At 46.0% G+C, this 25,787-nt stretch overlaps 1 protein-coding gene across 2 annotated transcripts; it reads left to right on the forward strand.

The window, feature by feature from the left end:
- The first annotated feature begins 971 nt into the window (after positions 1–971).
- On the forward strand, positions 972–25,588 carry FANCI (FA complementation group I). 2 transcript variants are annotated; one of them, XM_072869663.1, is made up of 37 exons: positions 972–1,170; positions 1,308–1,380; positions 2,012–2,142; positions 2,544–2,700; positions 2,781–2,838; positions 3,440–3,481; positions 3,972–4,095; positions 4,976–5,061; positions 5,218–5,350; positions 5,615–5,707; positions 6,207–6,343; positions 7,167–7,347; positions 7,931–8,018; positions 8,579–8,709; positions 9,366–9,436; positions 10,369–10,483; positions 10,870–10,992; positions 12,155–12,223; positions 13,456–13,557; positions 14,383–14,568; positions 14,663–14,784; positions 15,191–15,355; positions 15,902–16,081; positions 17,405–17,568; positions 17,982–18,058; positions 18,515–18,631; positions 19,384–19,435; positions 20,044–20,171; positions 20,306–20,374; positions 20,503–20,590; positions 20,902–21,086; positions 21,734–21,790; positions 21,871–21,930; positions 22,661–22,747; positions 23,798–23,893; positions 24,464–24,589; positions 25,451–25,588. In XM_072869663.1, exons 1-37 carry the CDS (start codon positions 1,087–1,089, stop codon positions 25,514–25,516), a joined length of 4,023 nt encoding a protein of 1,340 aa, XP_072725764.1. In that variant the 5' UTR covers positions 972–1,086; the 3' UTR covers positions 25,517–25,588. The 2 variants fall into 2 exon arrangements, with proteins under 2 accessions (XP_072725764.1, XP_072725765.1); XM_072869664.1 differs by having other exon boundaries at positions 20,905–21,086.
- The last annotated feature ends 199 nt before the right edge of the window (positions 25,589–25,787 follow it).

Below are 25,787 nucleotides of genomic sequence, written 5' to 3' on the forward strand. Positions count from 1 at the left end.
CCAGCCCTGGTGCAAGGCTCAGCTCCCTCCTAGAGCTTGTTGGACACTTGTCTTCAGCCCAGCGAGCAAGACGGTGGGGATGCCCTGGCCACCTGGGCATCCGGGCCATCATGCTCATTGCAGACGAAATAGTTTTGCAGACTCATGCGCAACCCCTGGCAGCACCGAGCGGGTGCTTTGTCCTGGGAAAAGGGGTCTTCGGAAGGGGTGGCAGCCCCAAGAGGGACCCACCCCAAGGGGGACCCACCCCAAGGCACTGTGGCCGGATCCCTTAGGGAAGCTCTCGGCCAGGTCCAGTTATCCCCCTCCCCACGGGCCCTGGCCCCAGGCGAACCCGCTCCCCCTCGCTTGGCAGTGTTGGCTCCCACTCCCCGTGAGCATGGGGCTTGTGAAAGCTCCCACGCTGGGCTGGCACCGGATCCTCCAGCTAAATCCCGGTGCTTAGAGGAGGGCTAAACCTCCTCGTGCGCCCAAGGCCACCCCTCGTGCCCCCCGCAATTAAGGGGTTTACTCAAAGGGATTCGCGCTCCGCGTGGGTGGCACTCGCAGGGGCCGGGCACCGCAGCTGGGGGGTGGCCCTGAATGGGCACTTTGTGCTGAGCGCCCCAGTCCCCCCGCGGCTGCCCGCCCCACGTGCCTGCACCTCACGCTGCCTGCACCCCATGCCACCCTGCGCCCCATGTGCCTGCACCCTCACATCCCTGCACCCCACACCGCCCTGCACCCCATGCCATACTGCACCCCACGTGCCTACACCCCACGCTGCCCTGCGCCTTATGCTGCCTCTCGCTGCATACTGCCCTGCACCCCACACCACGCTGCATCCCACGCTGCCTGCACCCCACGTGCCTGCACCCCACGCTGCCTGCACCCCGCGGGACTCGAACCCGCGGTCTCCCGGGCGGCCGCGAGAGGCGGGAGCGGCCGGAGGCGGGGAAGGGAAGTGAGCGCTCGGGGGCGGGAGCTGTTGCCCCGGTGACGGGCGGGCGCTTCCGGGCGGGAATTTTGGGGTGACGGAGCTGAGGCCCGGGGGGCGGCGGCCGCCGGCAGCGCGTCCCCGGCCGGGCCGGGCGCCTCCGCGGCCCCATGGCCCAGCGCATCCTGGCGCTGGCGGCCGAGGAGCCCCCCGAGCGGCTCCAGGAGGCCCTGCAGAGCCTGGGGGAGGGCGAGGTGCGCGGGCGCCCCGCGGGCTGGGCCCTGTGTGCGGGGAGGGGGGGTGTGCCGGGCCCTGTCAGGCGGGCGGAGGCGGCTTCTCCTCGGGAGGCCTTGGGTGAAGTGCAGCTCACAGCGTCCCCTTCTCCTTGCAGCTGGGCGATATGGTGACAAGGCAGGCCCTGAAGGGGAGGGAGACGGCAGCTTTGCTAAGAGGGATCTTCAAAGGTGGGTGCTAAGAGAGGGATCTTCAAAGGTGGGTGATGTCTGAGCTGCGCTTTGGGGGGTAGGTGGGGGGGGACTGTGGCACCAGCCCTGCTGATTGCCGATGAGCCGGTGGGTTACAGGCTGGCTGGGTGAAGTAAGGGGTCAGCAGCACAAGGAAGTGTCACCTGTGGTAAGAACCAGCCAGTCAGGGCTGTCACAGGGAAACAGGGCATCCAAAAATAGATACGGGAAATAGGAAACCAGGTTAATATATTTGTAATGAACCTGTGTAAGTGGGCTTTACTTTTGGGAGTAAAGTAAGGTACCTTAGGTACCTTGGAGCAGAACTGAGCTGGCCAACTGAAGCTTAATTGCCAAGCTGATTCTTCTCAACATTTTGACACTTCCTGATCTCGGGCAGCAGGTTGAGTGAACCACAGGGTGTGATAACAGGGTTGAGTGCTTCAGCTATTTTATCCATGAGATTCTCATTTCCTGTGCTCTGTTTTTTATCTGTTTTGTCAGATAGATGAAATGGAGAGTTGCAGTCAGGTGACAGTTTAGCCCTGCTAATTTCCTGTTGTTTAGCAACATGTTGTTACTTGCATAACTTTTCTTCCATTCTTTGTTTTCTTTATTTTCTTGTTATAAGGCTCCCCTTGTTCCCAGCAAAGCGGTGTTCTCAGGAGGCTTCAGGTTTACAAGCACTGTGTCCCGCTAGTGGAGTCAGGGGACCTGCATTTGGGCAAGGTGTCTGAAATCATAGGACTGCTGATGCTGGAGGTAGAAGCTCCTTTGGGCTGGCTTTCTTGGGGTCTGCTGGGTATCATTTCGTATGTAGATTGAGATACTTCACTAGGCCACTGAGGAAAATGAGTTGTGTCCTTTCCATGGATCTGCCCCGGACTAAGTTAGCTGGTGTTGGAATTTGCTGTGTGTATAAATGTGGTTATCTTTGGATAATTATACTTAGACTCGAAACTCCAAACCTATAATTACATCAATTTGATTTACTGCTCTGTTCTATAAATGACAGTATGACAGTCCTGGGGGTGAATTCCCCTTTTAGGGGAACTTTTCACTGTAAGAAATGTCATTTGCTGGTTTCTGGTGATGGTTTGGACGTGTATGTGGAATTCTCCTGTGCACTGCCTCAGGCTCTTTCATGTTGTATCTTCTCCCAGGCTCGCCAGCTGCCAGGCCATGCATTGGCTGAGCTTGCCACCCTGTTTGTTGATGTTATTAAAGGCGGCAGCCTGTCTAACGGGAAATCCTTGGAGTTGTTTTCCACTGTTCTCACTGCATTGGCCAGTTCGAAGGAGATCCTGGCTTATGGGAAAGGTAACCCCTCTCAGTTCCTTCTCCCCAGCCTGTCCTCCCTTCCTCTGGAATCAGCTCCTAAAAGACTTTTGCTTTTTCAGGTGAACTGAATGGGGAAGAGTTTAAGAAACAACTGATAAACACCCTCTGCTCCAGCAAGTATGTACACCTCTGCCAGCTCCACCATGCTTTAGTCCATTAAAAGATCAGTCAGTGCCTAGTCCTGTTTGAGCCTTTTACAAAATTCCCTGTGATACCCTACAGGTACAGCGGGAGCTAAATCTGCAGTTGCTAAGTGTGTCTGTAGCCCCAACATGCTCTTAGTTACATGTGTACAAAACAGTGTGTTTCATGTTGTGCTTTGAAAAAGACATCATGATGAGCTGGATGTCACTGTCTGTGTCCTGTTCTATCATCTTTGAATCTGTGCCATCTGTGACAGTGTCTTCTCTGGCTGGGAAGGCAAGGGAACACCCTGTTCCCACATCTTGTAATAGCATTGCGTGAATTGGTCTCAGAAAGCACGTGTTTTTATTCCTTTCTCGGTCATTTGTTATTGTGGGGAGGGGGGCAGTTTGGAGCATTCTAAGTCTGGGTGGTTAGGGTGGTGGTGGTGACTTCTGGTGGAAATTTGGCTTTTAATCTTAATATCAGAACGTGACAGGGAAATGGTGACATTGAATCATTATGTACGACAAGGGAAGGGATAAACAATAATTCTGCTTGCTCTCAATTTTCCAACATATTTTTGTTTTACCAGGTGGGATCCTCGGAGTGTAATACATCTTGCCAACATGTTCAGGTAATTCCTTTTACCTTCAACATCAACACTTTCTTGTGCTGCAGTCATGCCCACGTCCTATTTCACATGTAGTTTGGGGCAAGTATGAATAGTAGGTCTGACCATGCCAGGCACAGCCCCGTGGATGGTTGAGTCGATGAACATCCACATCAGATCCATTTGGATAGAAAAAACAGCTGGGCAGGCATGCCTCAGAGACTGGGCATGGCATTGTGGTTTTTATTCCACGTGTGAGTGAGCCTTGGCACATTAACAACCCATTCATGAACAAGCATAATGTGAAGGAGATCTAAGCACTGAAGGTTGAAGAGTATCCTGGGACAGTGGTAGGGTATTGAGGGATCTGTGGCAACTGCTTCTGGTGAGGACTTTGGGAGCATTTGCTGCCTGTCTGTACATTAGGACCTTTTGTCTAGTTATGGGTTGAATCTGCTGTGGGATTCTGAAGGAAATTAGTGAAAATTATTAGGCTGCATCTTTGATTCAACAGGGACATTCCACTATCGGGAGAGGAGCTGCAGTTTGTGGTGGAAAAGGTCCTTAGGATGTTCTCCAAATTAGACCTGCAGGAAATTCCCCCTCTGGTCTATCAGCTGCTGCTGCTTTCTGCAAAGGTAAAAGCTCACAGGAGCTGGCCTTCCCCTAAGTATATGCCATGAGAAAAAATCACGTACAGACTGAGCTTTGGCTGAATTTTGGCGGGGATTGTGATTGTTCCCAAAGTGTGCTGTGGGAAGCAGGACACAGCAGGACATCAGTAGTTTTTTTTTCTCTAACACCCTCTAGCCTGAAGAAGCTGACTGCTCAGAGAAAGAGACAATCTTGATCTTCCTGGTGGGGAAAGAAGGAAACCATTGGGAAATAAGGGATGAGCACAGACCTAGCAGACAGCAGAGAGGTTTTGTGCAGTGTTCCTAAGTGTGGTTTTGCTCTCTCTGTAGTCTGCACACTATAATAATAGCTCATGCAGTATGACTGTCTTCTGGGTTGCAGTCTCTTGCTCTTCCTGCAAGCAGAGGCTGCCGGTGACATCTCTGCCCTTTGACAGGGTGATCTGGCTCTGTTGCTTTCTTCATTTGTGACCAAGTCAATGCCAAAACGATCCAGTCAAAGACAAATTACATGTGTGTTACAGGAGGTCATTTGGGTCCACTGGCCAAAATGTAATGTTAGATTTAAGGTTAGCAGTTTGAAAGTCTCCCTAATTGCTTATAACATGAAGGATCCCTTCTAATTAATAATAACTTCAAAAAAAAACAGCTGAGAACTTCAGCTTCTTCCAACTCTTCGATAAGTGCAGTCCAAAGAAATACACAAACTAAACCAGAGTCACTTCATATGGAAATGAGCCGCACAGGAGCCCTCCCCCACCTCAGTGGTTTATGAAGAGAAATGAAGGATACCATGGCATTTGTAATTGGTGTGGGAATAGAGTGTAGTTCTCTGGGATACTGCAGACCCTGTAGTGGCTTAATGTAATGTCCTGCCTTGCAGGGCAGTAAGAAGACTGTTTTAGAAGGAATCATCAGTTTTTTCAATCAGTTGGATAAGAGACAAAAGGAAGAACAGAGGGTTCCACAGTAAGTTCTCTGTGTCATCCCCTTTCTTTACTACCAGGGTCTTTGTAGTCACCCTGGTCCTGCCCAGGGCAAACCTTGTACAAGTATGTCCTCCTTGCTACATAAGAAATGATTTATGGCTTTGGATGGCTTGTTTTTTTCTGATAAAACTTACAGATCAGTGGACCTTGAGGTAGCCACAATGCCCCTAGACCAGCTCCGCCATGTGGAAGGCACTGTTATTCTCCATATTGTTTCTGTTATCAACCTGGATCAGGACCTAGGCGAGGAACTAATCAGACATCTAAAGGTATGACAAAGATGGAGCAGGCACTGTTCTTGAAGATGTTGAAGCAGGGTTTTTAAAACTTAATTGGTTATCTGTAGAAGGGATTTCATAATTCTTGTGGTCGCAGTCATGTTCACTTTAACAAGTGCTATGATATGTTTGAAGAGACATGTCCCTTTCTACGCCACAACAGCAGTGTGATATGGGCCTGATAGCTTCCCTGAACTTGCAGGATTCTGCGGTTGAAGATAACAAGCTTTCTGACTGTTGCTTGCTATTTTCTAGACTGAGCAACAGAAGGACCCTGGTAAAGCCCTGTGTCCCTTCAGCGTGGCTCTTCTGCTATCGGTTGCAGTAAAACACAGACTGCAAGAGCAGGTATGTGGGTGATAAGCTTGCAGAGAACTTCCATGGGGATGTACACTGCACTCCTTGTAAAGGAAAGGAAGCATGGTTAGGTCATAGTCCCATCAGAATTAGGCTTAAAATGGTTTCAGGACGCTCGTGGGGAGGCAGTTAGATCATTGGTACGCTGTAGTTTACTGAACACTATAAAAGACCCCAGAGCGATATCAAAATTTTCCAGAGTTGTGATTCCTGTGGGTTGGTATTGTAGGATGAGAAGAAAAGCAATGTCTTCTTTTTTTAATGTTTTGGCTCTGTGGTAGCCACCTGAAGAGCATCTGGCAGCAAGTTACCCTCCTTGAGGCACTTAATGAGGTTGGTGTATTTGTCTTGAGAAAGAACCCAGTTAAGATTTTTGGCAGGCTGTACTGGAACTTGTGCTCTGGCTGGTGCTCTTACTGGAACATACCCAAGACTATACAGGTCCCATTTCAAAGATCATTTCCTCACACTCGATGATTTTATATTCCAGATATTTGATTTCTTGAAAACATCAATCACAAGAAGCTGCAAGGACCTGCAGTTCCTTCAGGCCTCCAAGTTTCTGCAAGATTTGTTTCCTCAACGATATGATGTAACCGCTGTAATTCTGGAAGTGGTGAAAAATAGGTGAGCTGTTGCCACGTGCTGCAGAACGCTCAATGGGCTTTGAGAGGGGGAGAGTTTCAGCCTCGCTAGAATGCTCTGGGGTGCTAAGTACTGCTGACCAGATGCCAGCAGGGAACAGTGTCAAAATTCAAAGTTTTTATCCCAGTTTTATATTGGTGAATTAAAAAAAAAGGCAACAAAATGCAGCCGTATAAATCTGCCCCTTCTACCTCAAATCTCGGCATCTTGTGGTACAAAGGACTCAACTGATCAGGACCCTATCTGTTTCTTACTGGTAAAGCAGCTGATGGTATGAGTCATGCTGCCACCTGTAGTTTGTGTTCTGATCAAAGGATGAATGATAGGTTCAGTGTTTTCTTCCCCCACATGGTTAGTCCTTTAATCATCCTGTGGGATAGGTCTGTGATCTGTCACCAGTTGTCCTTTAGTTTGATGCGAGGCATTCCTGTTCTGTCTTCCTCTCTGACTTGAAGATCTTAGGATCAGTAGGATATTTGTGTATCCCAGCTGTAGCCTACTGTCACATTCAGATCAGACCTGAGTGCACATCATTCCCCATAGTGAGGAAACCTTTGGACTGGAAAGGAAGTCTGATGGTTGGAGAACCAGGACTGCAAGATGCGTTGTGCTGAGCACCTGCCCCTCAGCCTAAAGACAGTTACGGGGTTGTGAGGGATGCATCTTCCCTGGCGTGATCAAGCATCTCTCACTGCTGCTTTGGACCCTGGAATTACTGTGGAAGATTTTACTTTAGACAGCTCTAATCTAAACCTTTTCTGTGACTAAGTTGTTTCTTTCCTGGTCTGTTTAATGTTTTCTTCAGTGCGTTTGGCTGGGACCACGTCACTCAGGGCCTGGTGGATCTTGGCTTCAGCCTAATGGAATCGTATGAACCAAAAAAGCCCTGTGGAGGAAAAGCTGCTGATACCAGTTATGGCCTTTCAAAAATGCCAGCCCAGCAGGCCTGCAGACTGGGAGCAAGTATCCTGCTGGAAACATTTAAGGTAGCGTATGGTTTGGAGAGGGTTTTGGGGGGAGGAACTCTGTTCTTATTCTTTCATGGTAAATGGTGTCAAAACCTTGCCTGCTGTATCCCTCATGAGTGTTTTACAAACAATACTAGATTTAGTCTCCTATTTGCCCCTGTCCAGCTGAAAGAGGTCATCTTCATAAAGTCCTAATCCTAATCTATTCCAACTACCACAATACTTGTGTAATCCCTATTACAGTTTCCAAGAAACTGCAGAGAAGGTAGAGAAATTCAGAGGTACAAAGAAAATCTGACAGAGGTGGGATTGAAATCAGCATCGTCACTGAAGTGGTAAATTTGCATCCCACAGACCATTTGACCCATTATATTCTGAGTGTACTCTGTGTGTGTCTCTGATGTGCTGGTTCTGATTAGACTGGGATGAAATCTGAATTGCTCTGTGTGAATTTAGCTGAAAGGGGACTTGGCAACCAGTCCTAGCTTACCTTTCAGCTCTGGATTTGCTTTGTACTGCATAATGCCTGTGCTCTGACATACAGGAATATCTTAAATTTAGGTAGGTTTTGATTTTTATTTATTGTTCTTTCTCATTTCAGGTTCATGAGCCCATCAGAAGTGATATTCTTGAGCAGGTCCTGAACAGAGTCCTCACAAAAGCAGCATCTCCTGTCAGCCACTTCATAGGTAACAGGAAAGAGAGAGAAATGTGCCCTGCTCTGTGGACACTCAGAACATAGCTTCTCAGAACAAATTTCTGCTGAAGTGGCCTGAAGCCAAGAAAATCAGTTGTTCCTTCCCCTCTTCCCTGTGGTGTCAGCTGCATCAGATTACTTTGTACTCATCACAGGTGAAAACATGTTTGCAGGCAGTTGCCATGGAACAGCTGATGCACAGAAAATTGGTATCCATCAGTCAGTAACCTGTTACACGTTCCTAGCCTTGCCTTCCTCCTTGTCCTTGGACAGGTGCTTGGGAGTCTTCGGGGCTGCTGAGATGCCTATGCTGCAGCCTCTTCTCTTATACCTCAGTGCCCTCTGGTGGGGTGAGGCCCTGCAGCCGGGTTGTGAGTGTTTTACACTTCGTGCCTGCAGCAGAGCTCAGATTTTCGATGCTTGTCCTATCACAACCTCTCTGTAATGGAAGGGCTTTGATTATTCTGTAATTGCTAGCTCTGTAGATGTCTTTTCCTCAGACTTTTCTGGCCCCTGGGCAGCAGCTGCTCCTTTTGTCCTTTTATTTTTCAGACTTGCTGTCCAATATTGTTGTGTCTGCTCCTCTTGTGCTTCAGACTTCATCCTCCAAAGTCACAGAGACCTTTGACAATTTGTCTTTTCTGCCCATTGACACAGTGCAAGGGCTCCTCCGGGCAGTACAGGTAAAGCTTTGCATTTCTCCATTAATTTTGCTTTGCTAGTTTAGTTCCAGTGACAGCTCTAGGCCACAATTATATGCATGATCTAATAACCCTCCTCGTAAAATAAACCTTCATACTCTGCTGTAGGTTGTTCGGTGTAGCATGGAACTGTTCTTCAAGCATGGATTTGCATGTGCCCTCTAGCAAAAAGCATACGGTGCAGTCTGGCATGGTACCGAAACTACTCTGCGCTGATCTTTCATCTGAAAGATGCCCAGATGCTGCACACTGTAGAAAACTAAGTCTACAGTGTTTAGCTGAACAGCTGTAGCTGTCACATTGATTTTTCTCCTTCCAAGCTCCATGTCAGTATTTCTCTTTGCCTGGGCTGGGGTATTGCCCTGGCATTAAACTTTTACCTGCTTCGTCCAATCTGGGCATAACAGTTATTTTCCCAAACCCTTGCACTGTGTCCTCACTAACCTGCTAAGGTGTCTCACTGCTACAGCTCTCTGGGTTTAATTTTATATTGTTTTAAAATGTTTTGGTTCTCCTACTGTACCGATGACAGTATTGGAAATGCAGGGCCAGATGGGCCTGAGGAAGATGAGCTCATATGCCCCAAGGGCTTGGCATGCCTTAGTGCTTTTCTCTCCAAAGTGTATCTTCCTTTCCAGCCGCTGCTCAAAGTCAGCATGTCAGTGAGGGACTCCCTGATACTTGTTCTCCAAAAAGCTATATTTTCCAGGTAAGCTGGGAAGGGGATTCTTTGAAAGGATTTCTACAACTCATTTATGTTTTTGGAGCAGAAGTATTTTTTGTTTGTTTTGGCTAAGTGCCTTCTTACTATGTTCTTCCCATAACTAGATGTTGACATCTCCTACCCTTTTAGCCTAGGACTGTAATACAGTCACAGCTTTACTGAACTGAGACACAAATCCCAACCCCCAGCTGAATGGGCTTTGGAAATTCAGAAAGCTGTTGGGAACTCCAAATAAGTAGGCAAAACTAAAACCAATTCCAACATGTGTCTACACAGCTGAGTACATCCAGATGCTAGGGAAAGTCTGGGAGGAACCACTGATCAGAATGCTGAGCTGCCACCTTCCCTCTGATCTCTTATAAGGTGGTAGAGAAGCAGGCTTGTTGTCTTGGTAATGCTTTGAGCAAACCATCCTGCTGTCTTCATAATGCTGTGATCGTAGACTGGATTTTGTTGGGCAGTGGCTGCCTGGGTATGAATACAGAATTCATAATTTAGGATTATTATTCAAGGCAAGGGACTTGGTCTTGGGAAAGACCCAGGGTTTTGGTGAGCAAAGCAAAACAGCTTTTTGTGAGGAATTTTCCAACTCTGAGCTCTGTGAGACTCTCCCATTCCAGTTTTCAGGGGACATTTAATGTTTGGGTCTTGGCCTGGGGCTCTCCCTCAGTGTGAGCATTGCAAGGACAGAAAGGAAATTGAGTGTTGTGAGAGTGTAGAGCAAGGGAGTTCCTAGCAAACTGACAAGTTCTTAACTACTTGGGACTGCCCTGCCCTCTTGGGGAATACAGTTCCACTGGGCCCAGTCACTCTGTTTTTGTGGACCCTTTTTCATTGCTGAGTTGATCTTGTATTTAATTCTGAGCTTCTTGCTTCAATTTTTCCTTATGCTTCTTTTTTCTCCCCCTGACTCACAGGCAGCTTGATGCTCGTAAAGCTGCGGTTGCTGGCTTTTTGCTTCTGTTAAGAAATTTTAAGGTTCTGGGCAGCTTGTCCTCTTCCCAGTGCAGCCAGGCCATTGGTGCCACTCAGGTAAGTGCTGTTCTGCAGTCCCTGGTGTGGACATATGAGATGGTCTCATGTCTAATATGCACTGTTGGAAACGACTCAAGAGTGGAATGTTTCCCCAGAATGGAAATATAACTTCAGTAAGGATTAGACCTGGAAAGAAAGCTTTGGGAAATGCAGTGTGCAAAGAGAAGATGGCCTAGGGATGTTGCTTTTCAGAGTCATTCTCTCTTACAGTGCCAGTATTCTGGGGAGCATTTACACTGCTCCATGATTATAATAAAGAGCCTGGCAGCACACTAAGGACTATTTCGGTGATTGTTTAGGGGCCAGGCCCCTTATCACCTTGCTTCTGTGTTGTGATATTTGAGGATTGTAACCAGTATAACGTGACTAATGTTCCCTCTCAGGTCCAGGCAGATGTTCATGCCTGCTATAATTCTGCAGCTAATGAGGCCTTCTGCCTTGAAATCCTGGGCAGCCTGAGGCGATGTTTGAGCCAGCAAGCGGATGTTCGACTCATGTTATACGAGGTAAACACAGTTTCTTCAACCTCCTTTTAAACAGCCACTAGCTCTTCTGTAGTCTGGTTCTACTGTAGCTCCAGGTAAATAATGATCACATTATTGTGGAAAACAACTTATCATCTCAGTTATGTTCTTCATGGGACACGTGTACCAAGGAATATTTTGGTTTTTTTTTCAATCCTTCTGCTTCTTTTTATTTTGGACCATTATAAGCCAAAAGACAGATTGATGTATCTTCCTCATCTCGTACATTGCTTCAGAGCAAAAATGCGTCAGTGTCTCTCTTCCTGTGGTGTGACCTAGGAAATGGGAAGCATGTTTGATGCCCAGTGGGGAGTAGTGTTATAACAAGCATTGGGTAGAAGCAGTGTTGCTGGGAGTTAATCATGGGCTCCAGAGAAAAACCTGACTGGAGAGTATGGGGAAACTTCCTTAGAGACTGCAGCAGGGATCTGTCTTTTCTCCTCTTCCTTTTGCAACTTTCCTTAGAGACTGCAGCAGGGATCTGTCTTTTCTCCTCTTCCTTTTGCAACTTTCTATAAAGGCTTGTCTGCCCCTTAGATTTCTTTTGGCAAATGGCCTAATATAGAGAGTCATTTCTGGGTGCATATCTTAGCTCCTGATGTAACCGTGGGGTACCAGCTTGAGAAAAGGAAAACTCTTCAGGTCAGAGATTTTGTTTCCTTCTTGACTTGGTTGGACCAACCTTTGGTGAGCTGCAAGTTTTGGGTGTGTTCGTCAGTGTTGCTGTAAGGCTTGTGGCTTGCTTATCCATCCACTGAGTTTTCTCTGAAGGATTTTTTGCCTCCTACAGTTTCCCCACTGGCTTGTTTTGCCTTTGAAGCAGGATTTCACAGTTTGAAGTTGGATCTAGTGCTAGCGTTAAATAGCAGTGAAAGTCACTCTGGGCTTGATGCCACCACTGCTAGGGAGATACAGCTTGTGAGAGGGCCCCTGTGAGGAAATTCATACTCTTTCTGATTCATACCTTCTTTCTGTGGTGCCTTTGCTTTGCCAGGTATGGGGTTTTACACTGAGCACATTGTTACTTCCTCATGGTTCCTTGTGGTGCCAAAGGGTCGTTGCTGTCGTATGACACCAACTTATTATGCATGTGGTTCATTTTCTTTGTTGTGTAAGCCAATTTGTCCTTCCTTCCTGTCTTCAGGGTTTTTATGATGTCCTTCGCAGGAACTCCCAGCTGGCCAGCTCTATAATGGAAACACTCTTGTCCCAGGTAAAGTACTGCTCTGTGGCGTGGCTGCAGAGACCCTAAGAATTCTGCATTGCAACCAGTATAGCAAGCAATTCAGGTGAAATATTGGGAAAATAGTTCTCCCTTACACTGGAAACACGTTTAAGTGCTGCAGCACTTCTCTAAGGAGGTGTTCAAATTCCTGCTATATTGAGAGAGCAGACTAGGTAAATGTCTGGAGACTGGTTCATATCCTGTCACAGGGTGGAAGAGAAAGGATCTCTTGGAGCCCTTTCCAAGCCTTCAGTTCTGAGATGCTGTGAGAAGTGTGGTGCCCAGAGAAGTGCTTTGTGTGCTCTCTCTTTCTTTGCAGTGCACAGCAGTTACCCTCCCATACTTCCCCAAGGATGTGTGCTGACACAGTAATTATTATTGCTGTCCTCCCATCGGGAGAATACCCAAGTCCATGTAGGATCTAGGAGGATTAACTCATCCCCCAACAGTGTTGCTCATGGCAACAAGACAATCACATTTCCTCAATCCATTGGACAGGCTGTGCTTTCTTTGAGACAAGTAATTTTCTTCCCTTTAATCATCTGCAGAGTTCATGCTGACTAATTCCAGCTTTCCCATGACAGTATAGGGTCTGAGAAGGGAACATGAACAGAGCCAAGGCAGCTTTTGGGTAGCAGAGAGCACTTAATGGGAACTTGGTGTAAATGTATAAAATTTTCCCTACTTGGTTCTGATCCTATATCAGTACTCGGAGCATATCTCCTTCCTGTGGTGTGCCAAACAGCCAGGAATTGGTGCAAGCATGGTCTCTCATGGATTTGTTTTAGTGCCAAGTGTAGCCTCCATAACTGTCTGCACCCTTAGGCCAGGAAGCTGGCTGCCATAACAGGGCCAAGCATTCAGTACGGGTAATGGGCAGCAGAAGCAGTTACTTTTCCTTACTGTTTAAAGGATGGGTAGCACTGCAGGTGAAGTGCAAGTGATGTTGCATGTTGAGGCAACACAACAGCAAGTGGCCAGATAAACTTGTTTTAGGGCAGTGACATGTCCTGGCTGAGAGGTACATAAGCAACTCAAGGGGGGATTTTAATTACTAATAGAGCAGGTGACATGGCTCACGTACATGTACAGTCCCATTATCATAGTGCTAGTTTTCACTCTGTAGAATGGAGTACAAAGATTGTATTCTGTTTTCAAACAACCTAAGAGGCTCAGTTACCAAGTAACTGGTTATTTTTATTTCTTGTTTTCTATGATAGATAAAGCAATATTACTTGCCCCAGCCAGACCTCCTGCCTCCACTGAAACTTGAGGGATGTATTATGGCTCAAGGAGATCAAATCTTTCTGCAGGAACCACTGGTAAGAGCTATACTGGCTGGCCACAGCTGCAAGCTCGTCTGTTCCATAGCATTTTAGTTGTGCTGCTGCATGAGCTGAATACCTTGTGTTTCTTCAGCCTCTTCTAGCCTGGAGCAATTCTTTTAATGACAATAGAGCTGGGTGTCTCACCCCTGCCTCAGGCTATCTATTAGAGCTCCCTAGCAAAGTGGTTTGGGCACCTGTGTGAAAAATGCTCTAGGAACAGCGTAGTTCTGTTATCCTCTATTGAGCTCACCTTGTTTTTTTTTTTCCCCTCCTTCAACTTAATTCCACATGAAATAGTCGTGCAGTGAGTGTGTGTAGCAGGGGGAAGAATCTGCCCTTTGGTTTTGCTCCTTTTAAATTGTTGGAGATGAGATCTCAATGATTCATTGGATTTCCAAGGGAACAAATTCAAATTAATCACTTTGTTTTCCCCTGAGGAAGTTTCCATGCTGTGCTGTAGTAGCACACCCAGGAAGGGAGCAGACACTTCGGCTAGAGTGAGAGCCCTTTTGGAAATTCCCTTTCCATCTCCTTCAGCAGTTGAGGTAGCTGGGTTGAGGGAGCAGTGGGAGTTAAGTCTTTACATCCCATATAGGCAAGCTCAGGCAGACAACATTGTCTGAAGCTAGAAGTGGGTAGCTGTGTGTAGGATTACAGATCCCCTCATTCTGGGAATGAGGCATATTCTTGAGACTCACATGAACCTCTGAAGGCAGCTATGGCTCTTTGCATCCAACTGTAATAGTCTGGCCTGTGTCCACTTCTGCCAGTGACCTCCAACTTGAAGGCTGAGTGTAACTGTGTGGCTGCTTCCTTCAGGCCCATCTGCTTTGCTGTATCCAACACTGTCTCGCCTGGTATAAGAGCACTGTGCATCTATGCCAAGGAGCTGAAGATGACGATGAGGAGGAGGAGGAGGATGTGGGATTTGAGCAAAACTTTGAAGAGATGCTAGAATCTGTCACACGACGCATGATCAAGAGCGAGTTGGAAGACTTTGAACTGGTAAATCAGATTTTCAGTTTGACTCAGTGGAAGAAGACACTGAGTTCTTGTCAGGTTTTGAAAAGATTTTTCACTTGTTTCCTTTACCTCTTAGGATAAATCAGCAGATTTTTCTCTGTCTTCTGGTGTCGGTGTAAAGAATAACATCTATGCCATCCAGGTGATGGGAATTTGTGAGGTCCTGATTGAGTACAATTTTAACGTAGGGAATTTCAGGTAAAACATAAAATCTTACCCTCCAGCACTATCTGCGCTGTGCTGTGCCTAGCTCTTCAGAGTACAGGACACAGACTCATTGCAAGCACAGGATAATAGTGCCAACACAGAATCAGAATGATGCTTTCTGAGTGTGTGTTACTTGTCGCACAGACATTCACAGAACCTTGGGGAGTGTCTTCCATTTGAATGTCATGTGTTGTGGGGGATGGGATGTGACATTTTGTAGAAGAGCAGATCAAGGAAGAATGGATGAGGTATACACTGTTAGGGAGGTGGGGAGATGTCATATGTCATGGTTTTATCATTTAGAAAGTGTCATTGTGTAATTTGGCAACTGAAGCTTCAAATGGGAAACTATAAGACTGGATTTTCTCCATTAATGCTTTCTACTACTTTATTGCAGTAAGAACAAGTTTGAGGATGTCCTAGGCTTGTTTACATGTTACAACAAACTCTCAGAAATCCTGAAGGAGAAAGCTGGAAAGAACAAATCTACCTTGGGCAACAAAACTGCACGGAGCTTCCTGTCCATGGGTTTTGTATCTACTCTGCTCACAGCTTTGTTCATGTGAGAAGCTGTCATATCTGGAGAAGCTTTAAGGCCTATTCACAAGCTGCTTTTGTGGTGTCTGCATGCTGGCTGTCTTGTGCACTGCATACACAGTACAGGCATTTTCATTTCTGTACAAAGCATGCGTGGTAACAGCACTTGTTGTCTGGAGAGCATCATAGTCCAGGCAGGAACCATAGCTGTGCAACTCCTGGTATTGACAAACCATCTTTCCTGGACCTTGCTTATGACTTGTAAGACCTCAGAGAGCCTCTGCTCTTCCAGTCCTGGGCATTCGCCAGACAACAAACTCCAGTGTTTGAGCTCCAGTCCTCTATGGAACAGAGCCAGACATCAATTCAAACCATGTCTGTTAGTGTATTTGGAAAGGCTGGTGGAACTCTGTCCTCTGAGTTTGGGCTACCAAAACAAAGGGCCTTTTCCACCCTGAATTCAGCTAGTGATTTTATTTGTAAATGCATATTTAGATTTTAAATCTTGTAGGCCATCCCCGTGCTTTTTCAGTGCATCCTCAATTCTCTGACAGTGCTCTTGATTCTTCAGGGACAATGCCCAAAGCCACGAGGAGAGCCTAGCAGTTCTGCGCTCCAGCACAGAGTTCCTGCGCTATGCTGTCAGTGTAGTTCTGCAGAAGGTGCAGCAGCTGGAGGAGACAGGACAAACGGATGGACCAGATGGACAAAATCCTGAGAAGATGTTTCAGAACCTCTGCAAAATCACACGGTGAGTCACTGTAGCACATGAAGACATCAGCCCTAAGAAGCAATGCATTTTGGGGATTTTTGATTCTCAGGTAGGGTTTCAAAAGAAGAATGCGGACTATAACTGTTTCAAACAGTTATTATTACTGCATTGAGATCATTGCCTTTCTTTGCTCCTGAGAAATCAAGTGGAGGCACTACAGTTTCTGTGCCAGAGTGATACAGCTCTAATAATGGTACTTGGCCTGGAAGAACCAAACGCCATCAAACTCTCATTTTCAGCCTCTTTCTGACTTTTGGCTCATCACTCATTGTCACAGAGGAGGTAGGATGGTTACAGGCTGGATTCTTGAGGCCTCTGGGATGCAATGAAGTTAAAATTCACTTCTAGCTACAGTATAAAACAGATGTAAGAGGGACACAAGCTTTGGAAAACATTTGTTTAGGACTTTTGCAAGACGCTTGAAGACATTCATGCATCTAATCCTTTGGAAATACAAGAATGTTAAGCATCTAAATGTCTTTTGGGATCTAGGTCATATCTGCATGGGGTCTTTTCAGATCCCAGTCAGCAGAGAGCACAAAATGCAAATTAACCCTGCCATGAATAATGCCCGTTTTGTGTCTCTCCCCAAATAAAAGAGGCTATTTTTGTTGCAGTCATTAGGACTACATGTGAGCTACATGTTTTGTGTGATTGGACATTTAAATAGAATAAGATCATCTGTGCAGGCAACAGAACTAATGAGAAGAAAAGAGAGGGAACAAAAAAGGGAAGAAGTGGGCTTAGGGGAGCAGGAAAAAGATGTTTGCCTACAAATAGAAAAGTCTCCTTTGGGACAAAGAATTTTGCTTTCTTCAAAGCTTTTCACTTTGCTTTGCCTGCCTTTACCTTTCTGATTTCATTTATGTAGAGCCCTATAGAGATATCTGACATTTCACAGATTCAAACTACCAAGAGAAAAGCTCTTTTTGTCACTGACAGATTTGACACCAGTGGTCAGTGTTCGGGTAGTCTGAGAGAGAAGGAAAGCCAGGTGGAAGAAATGAGTGTATAAAGATGGACTTGAAATGGGATTGGAAGGTCCCTTGGCACCTGGAAAGAATTAAATTATTTAGCTGTGCAGGAAGAATGCAATAGCTGTTTTGCTGACATTGAAACAAGATCTTCTTAACAATGGATCTGTTCTCCCTACACTTTCCTATAGGAAAAAGACCTTCCAATTTAGTTATATTAAAAATGCAATCCTAAGAGCAGAATCTGTGATTAGCCATGTTGTAGTTCTTGCACTGTGCAGCCAGCTTTACTGGAGCATGTGATGTTAACTTTTCTCCCATCCCCTAGGGTTCTGCTTTGGAGGTACACTTCAATTCCCACTGTCGTTGAAGAGTCAGGGAAGAAGAAGGGCAAAAACATTTCACTTCTGTGCTTGGAAGGTTTGCTGCGGATCTTCAACACGGTGCAGCAGCTGTACAGTGCCAGGATACCACAGTTTCTACGAGCCCTAGGTAGGCACATGGTACAATTCTGTTTTGGTTTCCAGGCTTTGTGTTCCAGCCCATGAGTGGGCAGTTAGGGACCCAGTGCCCTTTATCCATAAGTAGAGAGAGGGGTCTAGTCCTTGTCTCTCAGTAACAAGGTAGGCTTAGTAGCAGTGATTTTCATGCCAGAGGCAAGTTCCAGAGATATCTTTACCTGCTTTTATAGAGCCCTCAGTCTGTCAGCAGAGGATAGTTGGGGTCTGATATAGCATTCGTCTCTTTGAAGTTTGCCTTTGACACATTTTTGTGCTCACCACGGATTTGCAGTCTATATTCCTCCTCTAGCTGTGAGCAGTTGCAGTCTTTCCCACTTTTGGAAATAAATCCTGTATTCTGCTCTTGGCATTTAGCTTTTTTCTGCACCTCTCTGTCTCTGCCAGATATTACTGATGGTGACGCAGAAGAAACGGATATTAATGTCACAGAGAAAGCTGCCTTCCAGATCCGACAGTTTCAGGTAACTACCACTGTGTGCTGCAAGTGTTCCAAAGCACTGGTAATTCTGGCAGAAAACGCTGCTAGCTCTCTGTTACTTGACCACAGGATTGAGTATGTGATAGCCACTGTGACACTGATTCACTGGCAGTTCAGAAAAGTTTCTGATCCCTAAGGAAAGCTTCTTCAGGGCACTGTGCAGAGCTGGATTGAAGTGCACATGCATTTACAGAGCTATAAGGTCCTTCAGTGCAGCATAAACTTACCTGAGTATTGTAAAAGTCACACTGAATCATACGTGGGCCTCTATGTAAGCACTCATAACAAAAACCAGCACTCGCTCTTTAGAAGAGTCCTCTTTTTATATTCTTTGTCATTCTCCTTGTTGCTGATTCCTTTATGTGCTGCAGCTTCTGGTTATTTGCTTCTTAAAATGGCCCTGCAACAAGCATGCACACTCTTTCCTTCCCATGATCAGAGGTCCCTGGTGAACCAGTTCAGCAGTGCTGAAGATGACTTCAACTCCAAGGAAACGCAGTCACTCATCACAGTTCTCTCCACTTTGTCCAAACTCCTGGATCCAGCCTCTCAGCAGGTACTTCACAACCTTCATGGGGTGACAGGGATGTGTGTAGTAGCCGTAGGTGTGGGAAAAAGATTATCAGGCTGGGTTGACAGCTGAGGGCTTTGATATGTGTGCATGTTCTGCCTTCTCCTGCAGACCACACCATGTCAAAGTGACAGTTTTGTTACGTTATCAAGCACACTTCTGTCAAATGCCTGCAAGGACAGTTAAGAACAAGTTGTCTTCCCACCCCACTCCTGCACATTCTGATCCTGCCTTTGTGCACCTGGAGTCTGAATGACTTGTTCGCCTGAGCAGGGACTCCTAACAGAGCCTAGATGTGGTATGGCTTTCACATGGGAATAGAGCCAAAAAAGGCCAGCAGACTTATGACCAGTCCAAACTGGCTGAGTGCCTAATTCCTTTCATGCAAGGAGGCATTTTCGAAAGTGGACTACAGGTGCCCCATTTTTACAAGCTAGGGACTGCACTCAAAGTGTGCCAGAAGTCTGGAGTCATCATTTACCTTAAATTAAATGGAGCTGTTACTCTGTCCAAGGGAATGTATAACCATTCCCCTGTCCTGGATCTCAGCTTTTCACTTGTTAGTAGGTTAAGTGTCCCTTGTGGAACTTCACAGAGCATGGCTGGGTGCCTCTCTGGCAGAAGGGGACTCTGTTGGTCTCCCTTTGCTGGTTTTCTTTGGTTGGGTTTTTTTTTTTATTATTAGTTTTGTGCTTTGAATTCTGTTTCAAAGCCCCATCTTTTCTCCCCTTATGCAGTTCCTTCAGTTCCTGACTTGGACAGTCAAAATTTGCAAAGAAAATGCTCTTGGTAAGTAAGCTTTGGGGACCATGTTTAGATGTGATGTGTCAGGTCTGATATTAGACCCTTAGATGCTCTGCTATTGTCTGGCCTGTTTTTACCTCTTTGTTACAAATATATTCAGATCCCACTCTGTGGCAGATTGCCATGACATTGTGGTTATTAGCACAAGTATTAGGGAAGAAACTCCATCTCTATAAATATTAGCATTGCTGAAGAAAGTGAAGCCACTTACTTGACTTTTCTCCCTTATTATTTAGCACATCTGTTGCTCAAATCTGGATTTATACTCTGGAAAGATATTACTCTTGCCAAAGTTTGTATTGCATTTCCTCAGTGCTTCTGGTCATCATTTTTCTATGAGCTGAGGGCTCCAGTGTGCCGTACTTCCCCTTGCAGTATTTTATGTGATGCCCAGTGTTATAAACTCTGCTTTTGTAACTGCGGTATTTTGATAGGATTTTCACCTACTGTCTATCATTTCTGGGAATGCAGACTGTTAAATCCATACCGAATCTGAGACTTTCCCTCACTGGATGTCTGATATTCCTAAATAGCCAGGGGAGCTCTGCACCTGGTAACGTGTTGTAACGTGTTTTCTTTTTCCTTCCCCACAGAGGATATCGCTTGCTGCAAGGGTTTGCTGTCTCTGCTCTTCAGTGTCCATGTTCTGTACAAGAGTCCTGTCAGTCTGCTGCGTGAACTCGCACAAGACGTCCACGCTTGCCTGGGAGACATAGATCAGGTATGATGGCAGAAGCAGCCTAACTCTTCATCACTTAATGCTGTCAGGGCAGAATTGAGTGCATCTCTGGCACAAACTATGTGACGGCAGCTAAAGTTTTACTCACCAGAATTTGTTTTCTCTCCTCCAACCAGGATGTAGAAGTGGAGAGTCGGTCCCATTTTGCCATAGTGAATGCCAAGACTGCAGCCCCTACTGTCTCTGTGAGTCAAAATAGCGTGTGTGGAACAACCTGTAGCGTCCAGGGCTACTCTGCTACAAGTGGCTTGTAGATTCCTGTTGTGCCAAACTCCTCCAAAAGCCTGTTTTGTTACTGGTATTTCTGTCTTAGTTGCTGGTTCTGGGTCAGGCGGATAAGGTCCTTGAAGAGGTGGATTGGCTTATCAAGAAACTCACCAGTCTGGGATCAGAGACATCAGGTAATTAAAGTGGTCCGCTTCGTACTGTTACACCTTTGTCAAAAACAGATAAAGACAGAGAGCAAAAAGATAAGATACTTTGGGATTTTGAGGTAGCATCATCTGAGGGCAGGTTAAACTCTCCCTTGAGCTGGTTCTACATGAACAATGTAAGATAGAGAGTGTTGTCACAAAATCTGTCCAGTGACTCTTTTCCCTGTGCCACACTGGTGCTTTTGTGCACCAGACACAAAGGCGGTCTTTTGTGCCTCCCACCTGCATAATTGGATTCATTAGACACACATTCACCACATATTATCTCTTTATTCTAGAAGACTCTTCTCAGGCATCAAACCAAACCCAGGCTCTGGAGAAAGGTGTAATTCTGCAGCTGGGAACTCTGCTGACAGTTTATCATGAGCTGGTACAGACAGCACTCCCTGCAGGGAGCTGTGTGGACACACTGCTGAGAAGCCTCAGCAAGACATACGCAATTCTCACCTCCCTCATCAAACATGTGAGTGCTGCTCTGCTGACAGTGGGCTGGCTAGGATCTAAAAACTTTTTCCCCATCTGCTACAGCAAGCTCACAGTGACCCCTGGCAGCAGCTACACTCAAGACTGGGCTGTTGATCTCTTGCAGGAGTTGAGTCCTTATTCTGTGGCTTTCATGCCCTCAATTTTGTGACCTTTCTGAGCAGTGATAGTTGTACTAGTGGAGATAAAGGAAAGCTTCTTTCCAGCTGAATTTCGCTGTGTGTGGCTTGGAGTGGCTCTTTCCAGTGTATCTTGTAGGTGCCTCTGTATGCAGCTGTGTGCCACAATGAACAGCACTAGCGGTGTTCTCACAGTGCTCAGCAATCCTGCCCTTGCCATTCATTCCCATTTAAGGCTTGAAGCATCAGACCTGGGAGAACTGGGCCATGAAAACAGGCCAGTGGAGCTAGTTTGAGACAAGGTGGTGAATACCCCAGAGCTCTGTCACAGCTCTGGAATGCAGGCATGGCATTTGGGATATAGCAAGCCACTGGGGAGGATAGTTCTTGTAAATACTGCCCTCCTCACTGTGCCATTGGATGAGCTCCTTTGAGCCCTGCCTGGAAGTACAGGTTGCAGGATGAGGACAGCGTACCTAGAGGAAACTCTCTCATGTTTTCCTTGCAGTATATTCAAGCTTGCCGCAGCACCTCGAATACAATTCCAGGAAGGCTAGAAAAGCTGGTGAGTGTGAGCAAATTGCTGGAGGAAATGGCTCATTGCCTTGAGTTAAGAGTAACACCAACCTATCTGCTGCTTTGCAGGTGAAGCTCTCAGGTTCCCATTTGACCCCACAGTGTTACTCATTCATTACTTATGTACAGGTAAGGCCTAAATTAACTGGCAAAATCACAGTCAGTCTATCTGATGCTGAGTGGTGTATCAGCTGCAGTACATGGGCACCTTTGGGGATTATAATCTTCTTGACATGACTTGAGTTCCTTATAGTTCAAGCTTTACTATGTCAAATAATAGTATAAGACATTTCAGCACCATTGGGACTGAGCATGCTGATTTCTGCTTGAGCAGGGAAGGAAGAATGTTTGGGGAGCTGTTTTTCAGTTGGTTTTTTTTTCCCCTCTGTTCATGTGGGTTTTTTGGATGAGATTAATACTGCTGTTAACCACAATGGCAAATAAAGGTCAACAACACTGCAGTCATCACAGTGTAAAGTAATGTGGGTGCCAAAGACTGCAGTGCCAAAGATGGGATTTAGCTGCTTGGAGAGGAATTAGGTACTTGAGTGAGGACCACAGGAATTGTAGAACAGACGTGGCATATTGGGGAAGGTGTAGTGGTGTGCAGAACTACCACTCCTGGGGACTTCTCACACATACGTATTTCTGAATGTATAAATTATGAAATTAGTTTTCCTTTCCTTTCCTTCTTTTTTTGAGATTACCCCCAATTCCATCCTACTTGTATCACTACCTTTCTGTCATCTAGCTGGTAATGCTGTTACCTATCCAGAGGAAAGAATTCTCTGGCCTTACTTGGCTGGCCTTTCTTCCCTGCTTACCCTCTAATGAGACATCTTTTGGCATCCTCCTTCAGAACATCCACAGTGAGAGCTTAAGCTTTGCAGAAGAGAAGAAAAAGAAGAAGAAAGAGGATGAAGCTGCTGCAATCTCTACAGTCATGGTAAGATTGACTTACTTTCTATTAGAACATGGGCTGTATTTGAACTTGGGATCATACCTCAAGTCTTGTGTTACCTGGTGGCTTCTTATAGATCACCAATTACAAATTGTCATTTGGGATTTTAAGTAAAAATAAAATTTAATCTACCTTAACTTCAGAGAAAAGTCTAAAAAACCCCAAACAAGTAAAAAAAAACAACAAAAAAACCACCAACAACAAAAAGCCACCTTCACTAAATGCAGCCTAAAAGCTCACAGACATGAAACAAAGGTCAAGTCTGGATAGGCTGTCTTGTCTGATAAAAATATCAATTGGGGTAAGCTATTAAATTACAGAAACGGGCTAATTTATTGGAATCAATACTGCACTCTGTTTAAGTGTTTCTTGTCAGTACACTTAAAGATAAAGTAGTGGATTCCACTAAAGTAAGGCAGTTGAGAATGACTGGATTATTTGGGAGCAAGTGAGCAAGCTGGCAGGTTCCTGGTCTTTTATGTCCTTTGTTTGTGCTCTCAGCCAGCATTTCCTCTGTCTGGTCAGTTGTCCCAGACATTCCTGTGATGTTAAGGGTTTAAAAGCCACAAGCATGATCTTCCTAGATGTTCCCTGAGTGTATGGAAGTGGGCTGAAATGCTGCATGTCCTTTTACCACTCTGTCACTATGGGGAACAAACATCAGTGGTGGTAAATAAACAGGGCAAAAATGTGGTGAAACATTAATGTGCTCATTGCCTGGAAGGCATATGCTTGTGATGCCTTTGCAGAGCTGGAGCAGAGGAAGTTTTGCTCTGATGGCTGTCAGGCATATCAGGGCTGTGGACTGCAGGCAGAGTACAAAACAATACACGGGAGAGCCTCACTGCAGAACCGTCGTGGGAGTCAATTTAAAACCAGTAGCAAAGCTGGCAAGGCTTGCTGGGGCAGGACTGGTATGGAGCAAGGCTACTGAAGGCACTTTTCTAAACTGGGAGTGTTGCGGTCTTCATGTCATGCTACAGCGTCACTGTTCACTTCCAAATCTGACCTATCATGCTCCTTTCTGCATTTCAGGCTAAGGTGCTTCGGGAGACCAAGCCAATCCCAAACCTGATTTTTGCAATAGAGCAATATGAGAAGTTCCTTATCCATCTCTCCAAGAAATCAAAGGTAAGGTAAAGCAGAGCTCATCTGTGACCTGAACTCAGTGGAACGGTGGGATCAATGGCATGGTGGAAGGCTATTGCTGGTCCAGCTTTTAAAGTCTCTATTAATGCTCAAATTAGGAAGGTGTAAGGACCTTGCTCCTCTTTCAGCCTTTGCCAAGCTCCTGGCCCAACACTACTGAATTGCTGTCACACTGATACCAGCAGGTGTCAATGGCAGTACTGCCTGTGACCTAACATCATATGGTTCCTGGTTGAGCAGAAACTTACACCTAATGCCAGCTTTCCTTACCCCTCTCCCCCAGTCCGTTTCATAAGCAGGAGAGAAATGTACCATGATGAGGTACTACCTGAGAGTAACTGGTAATCACTTGGCTTTTAGGAAAACATAAATGAGCAACTGGATTGCATGGGGGCAGGTGCTTTTTCACCTACCTTTTCCTTCAATCCTGTATTATTACTGTGAGGGACTTCGTCCCAGTGCTGTGCAAAGGACTAGGCAGGGTAGAAAACTAAACTAAAGACGCTAATGGCATCATGTCCTCTCCCCCTGGTTTCACCTTGGTTGCTGCAGGTGAACTTGATGCAATATATGAAGCTAAGCACCTCCCGGGACTTCCGCATCAACGCATCCATGCTAGACAGCGTGTTGCAGGAGCATAACACAGAGGATGCTGAAAATGAGCCAGACAACGACCAGGTCAGAACTCACTTAGCTGCTTTTACCGATAGGTTTCCCCCTCTTTTGAGGCCAACTGTATTTGTAAGCTGTGGAGGTATATGTGAAATTAGGACAGTTTGTCTTCCCTGGGTTAGGTCTCACTTTAATACTAAGCTGACACGGAGTGAACAGTTAGTCTGGCTAACATCCCCTACACTCCAGCCCTCTGCCTTGAGTGACTTTTATTTCCATGCACCAATTGTCTGTATCTCTGGTCTTAGGGAAGTGAGACTGCTCTTAAGGCCTTGTTGTTTGCCTCAGCAAGCAGAAAGGTCTATCAGCATTACCCCTGAGGACCTACTGGCTGGCCAGGATCAGACCTTTGCATCATGCTGCAAAGTGGTGTTGCATCCAGGTTAACTTTTGTAGATAAAGAGCTGGCAGAGCAAACTCTGCAAGGCATCATTCTCCTCAGACCCATGTCGTTTACTAGATAGTGCGACCCATGTCCTCTACTACGTAGTGCTGGTGAGGGTAGCGCAACCTGTGCTGGATTAAAAAAAATAAACAATTTACTTTGCTGATTGTCCAGGTTTTTATTGGTGCTTCTGTCCATATTTTCCTGAGAGTTTCAACAAGCCAAAACCCAGCACAAACAGTCCCCATCCTGTGCCATTGACAATCTGTGGTCTTTGGCCTCAGCATGAATTGGGGGGGAGTCTACAGGGAAAGTCTCAGTGGGTGAGATGAGTCCCATATTCAGGTCATTTTGTTAGGGAGGAAAAAGGAGCTAAATCCTGTTCTGCACATCTGGTTTCTTGCTTTAGATAAACCTTCCTTAGATGAATCACACAAAAACAATCACACTCTGTACTGCTACTTTCTCCCTCCCCTCTCCAGAGCAGCACAGCAGAGCAGACAGATGAGAACCAGGAACCCAAAAAGAAGAGACAGCGAAAAAAATAAAGCCGGGGATGCCATTGCTGCCTCCTCCCATAGTGCCTGTTCTGTGGCAGACACTTGCCTTGGTCTTGGAGAACTGTGTGTATGGAGACAAGATTTTGTTATTTCTCTTCCCAAATACTTATGACTTCTTCCTTTGTGCCCATGGACGTGCAAGCAGCGACTCAGGCCACTGTCTCAGGTTTTACAGCTGGCTGCTGCCCTCGGAAGTGCCTCTGCTATTTGAATGTGCTGCTATCAAAATCTTCTTCCCCAGGAACATCCCTTCGTACAG

This window comes from Ciconia boyciana, chromosome 8, assembly GCF_034638445.1.
Source record: "Ciconia boyciana chromosome 8, ASM3463844v1, whole genome shotgun sequence".
Taxonomy (NCBI): Eukaryota; Metazoa; Chordata; class Aves; order Ciconiiformes; family Ciconiidae; genus Ciconia; species Ciconia boyciana.

Coding starts and splice junctions, on each gene's coding strand:
- FANCI (XM_072869663.1), top strand. CDS start 1,087: ATGGCCCAGCGCATCCTGGCGCTGGCGGCCGAGGAGCCCCCCGAGCGG. Junction 1,381..2,011: donor GCTAAGAGGGATCTTCAAAG/GTGGGTGCTAAG, acceptor TCTTGTTATAAG/GCTCCCCTTGTTCCCAGCAA. Junction 4,096..4,975: donor TGCTGCTGCTTTCTGCAAAG/GTAAAAGCTCAC, acceptor CCTGCCTTGCAG/GGCAGTAAGAAGACTGTTTT.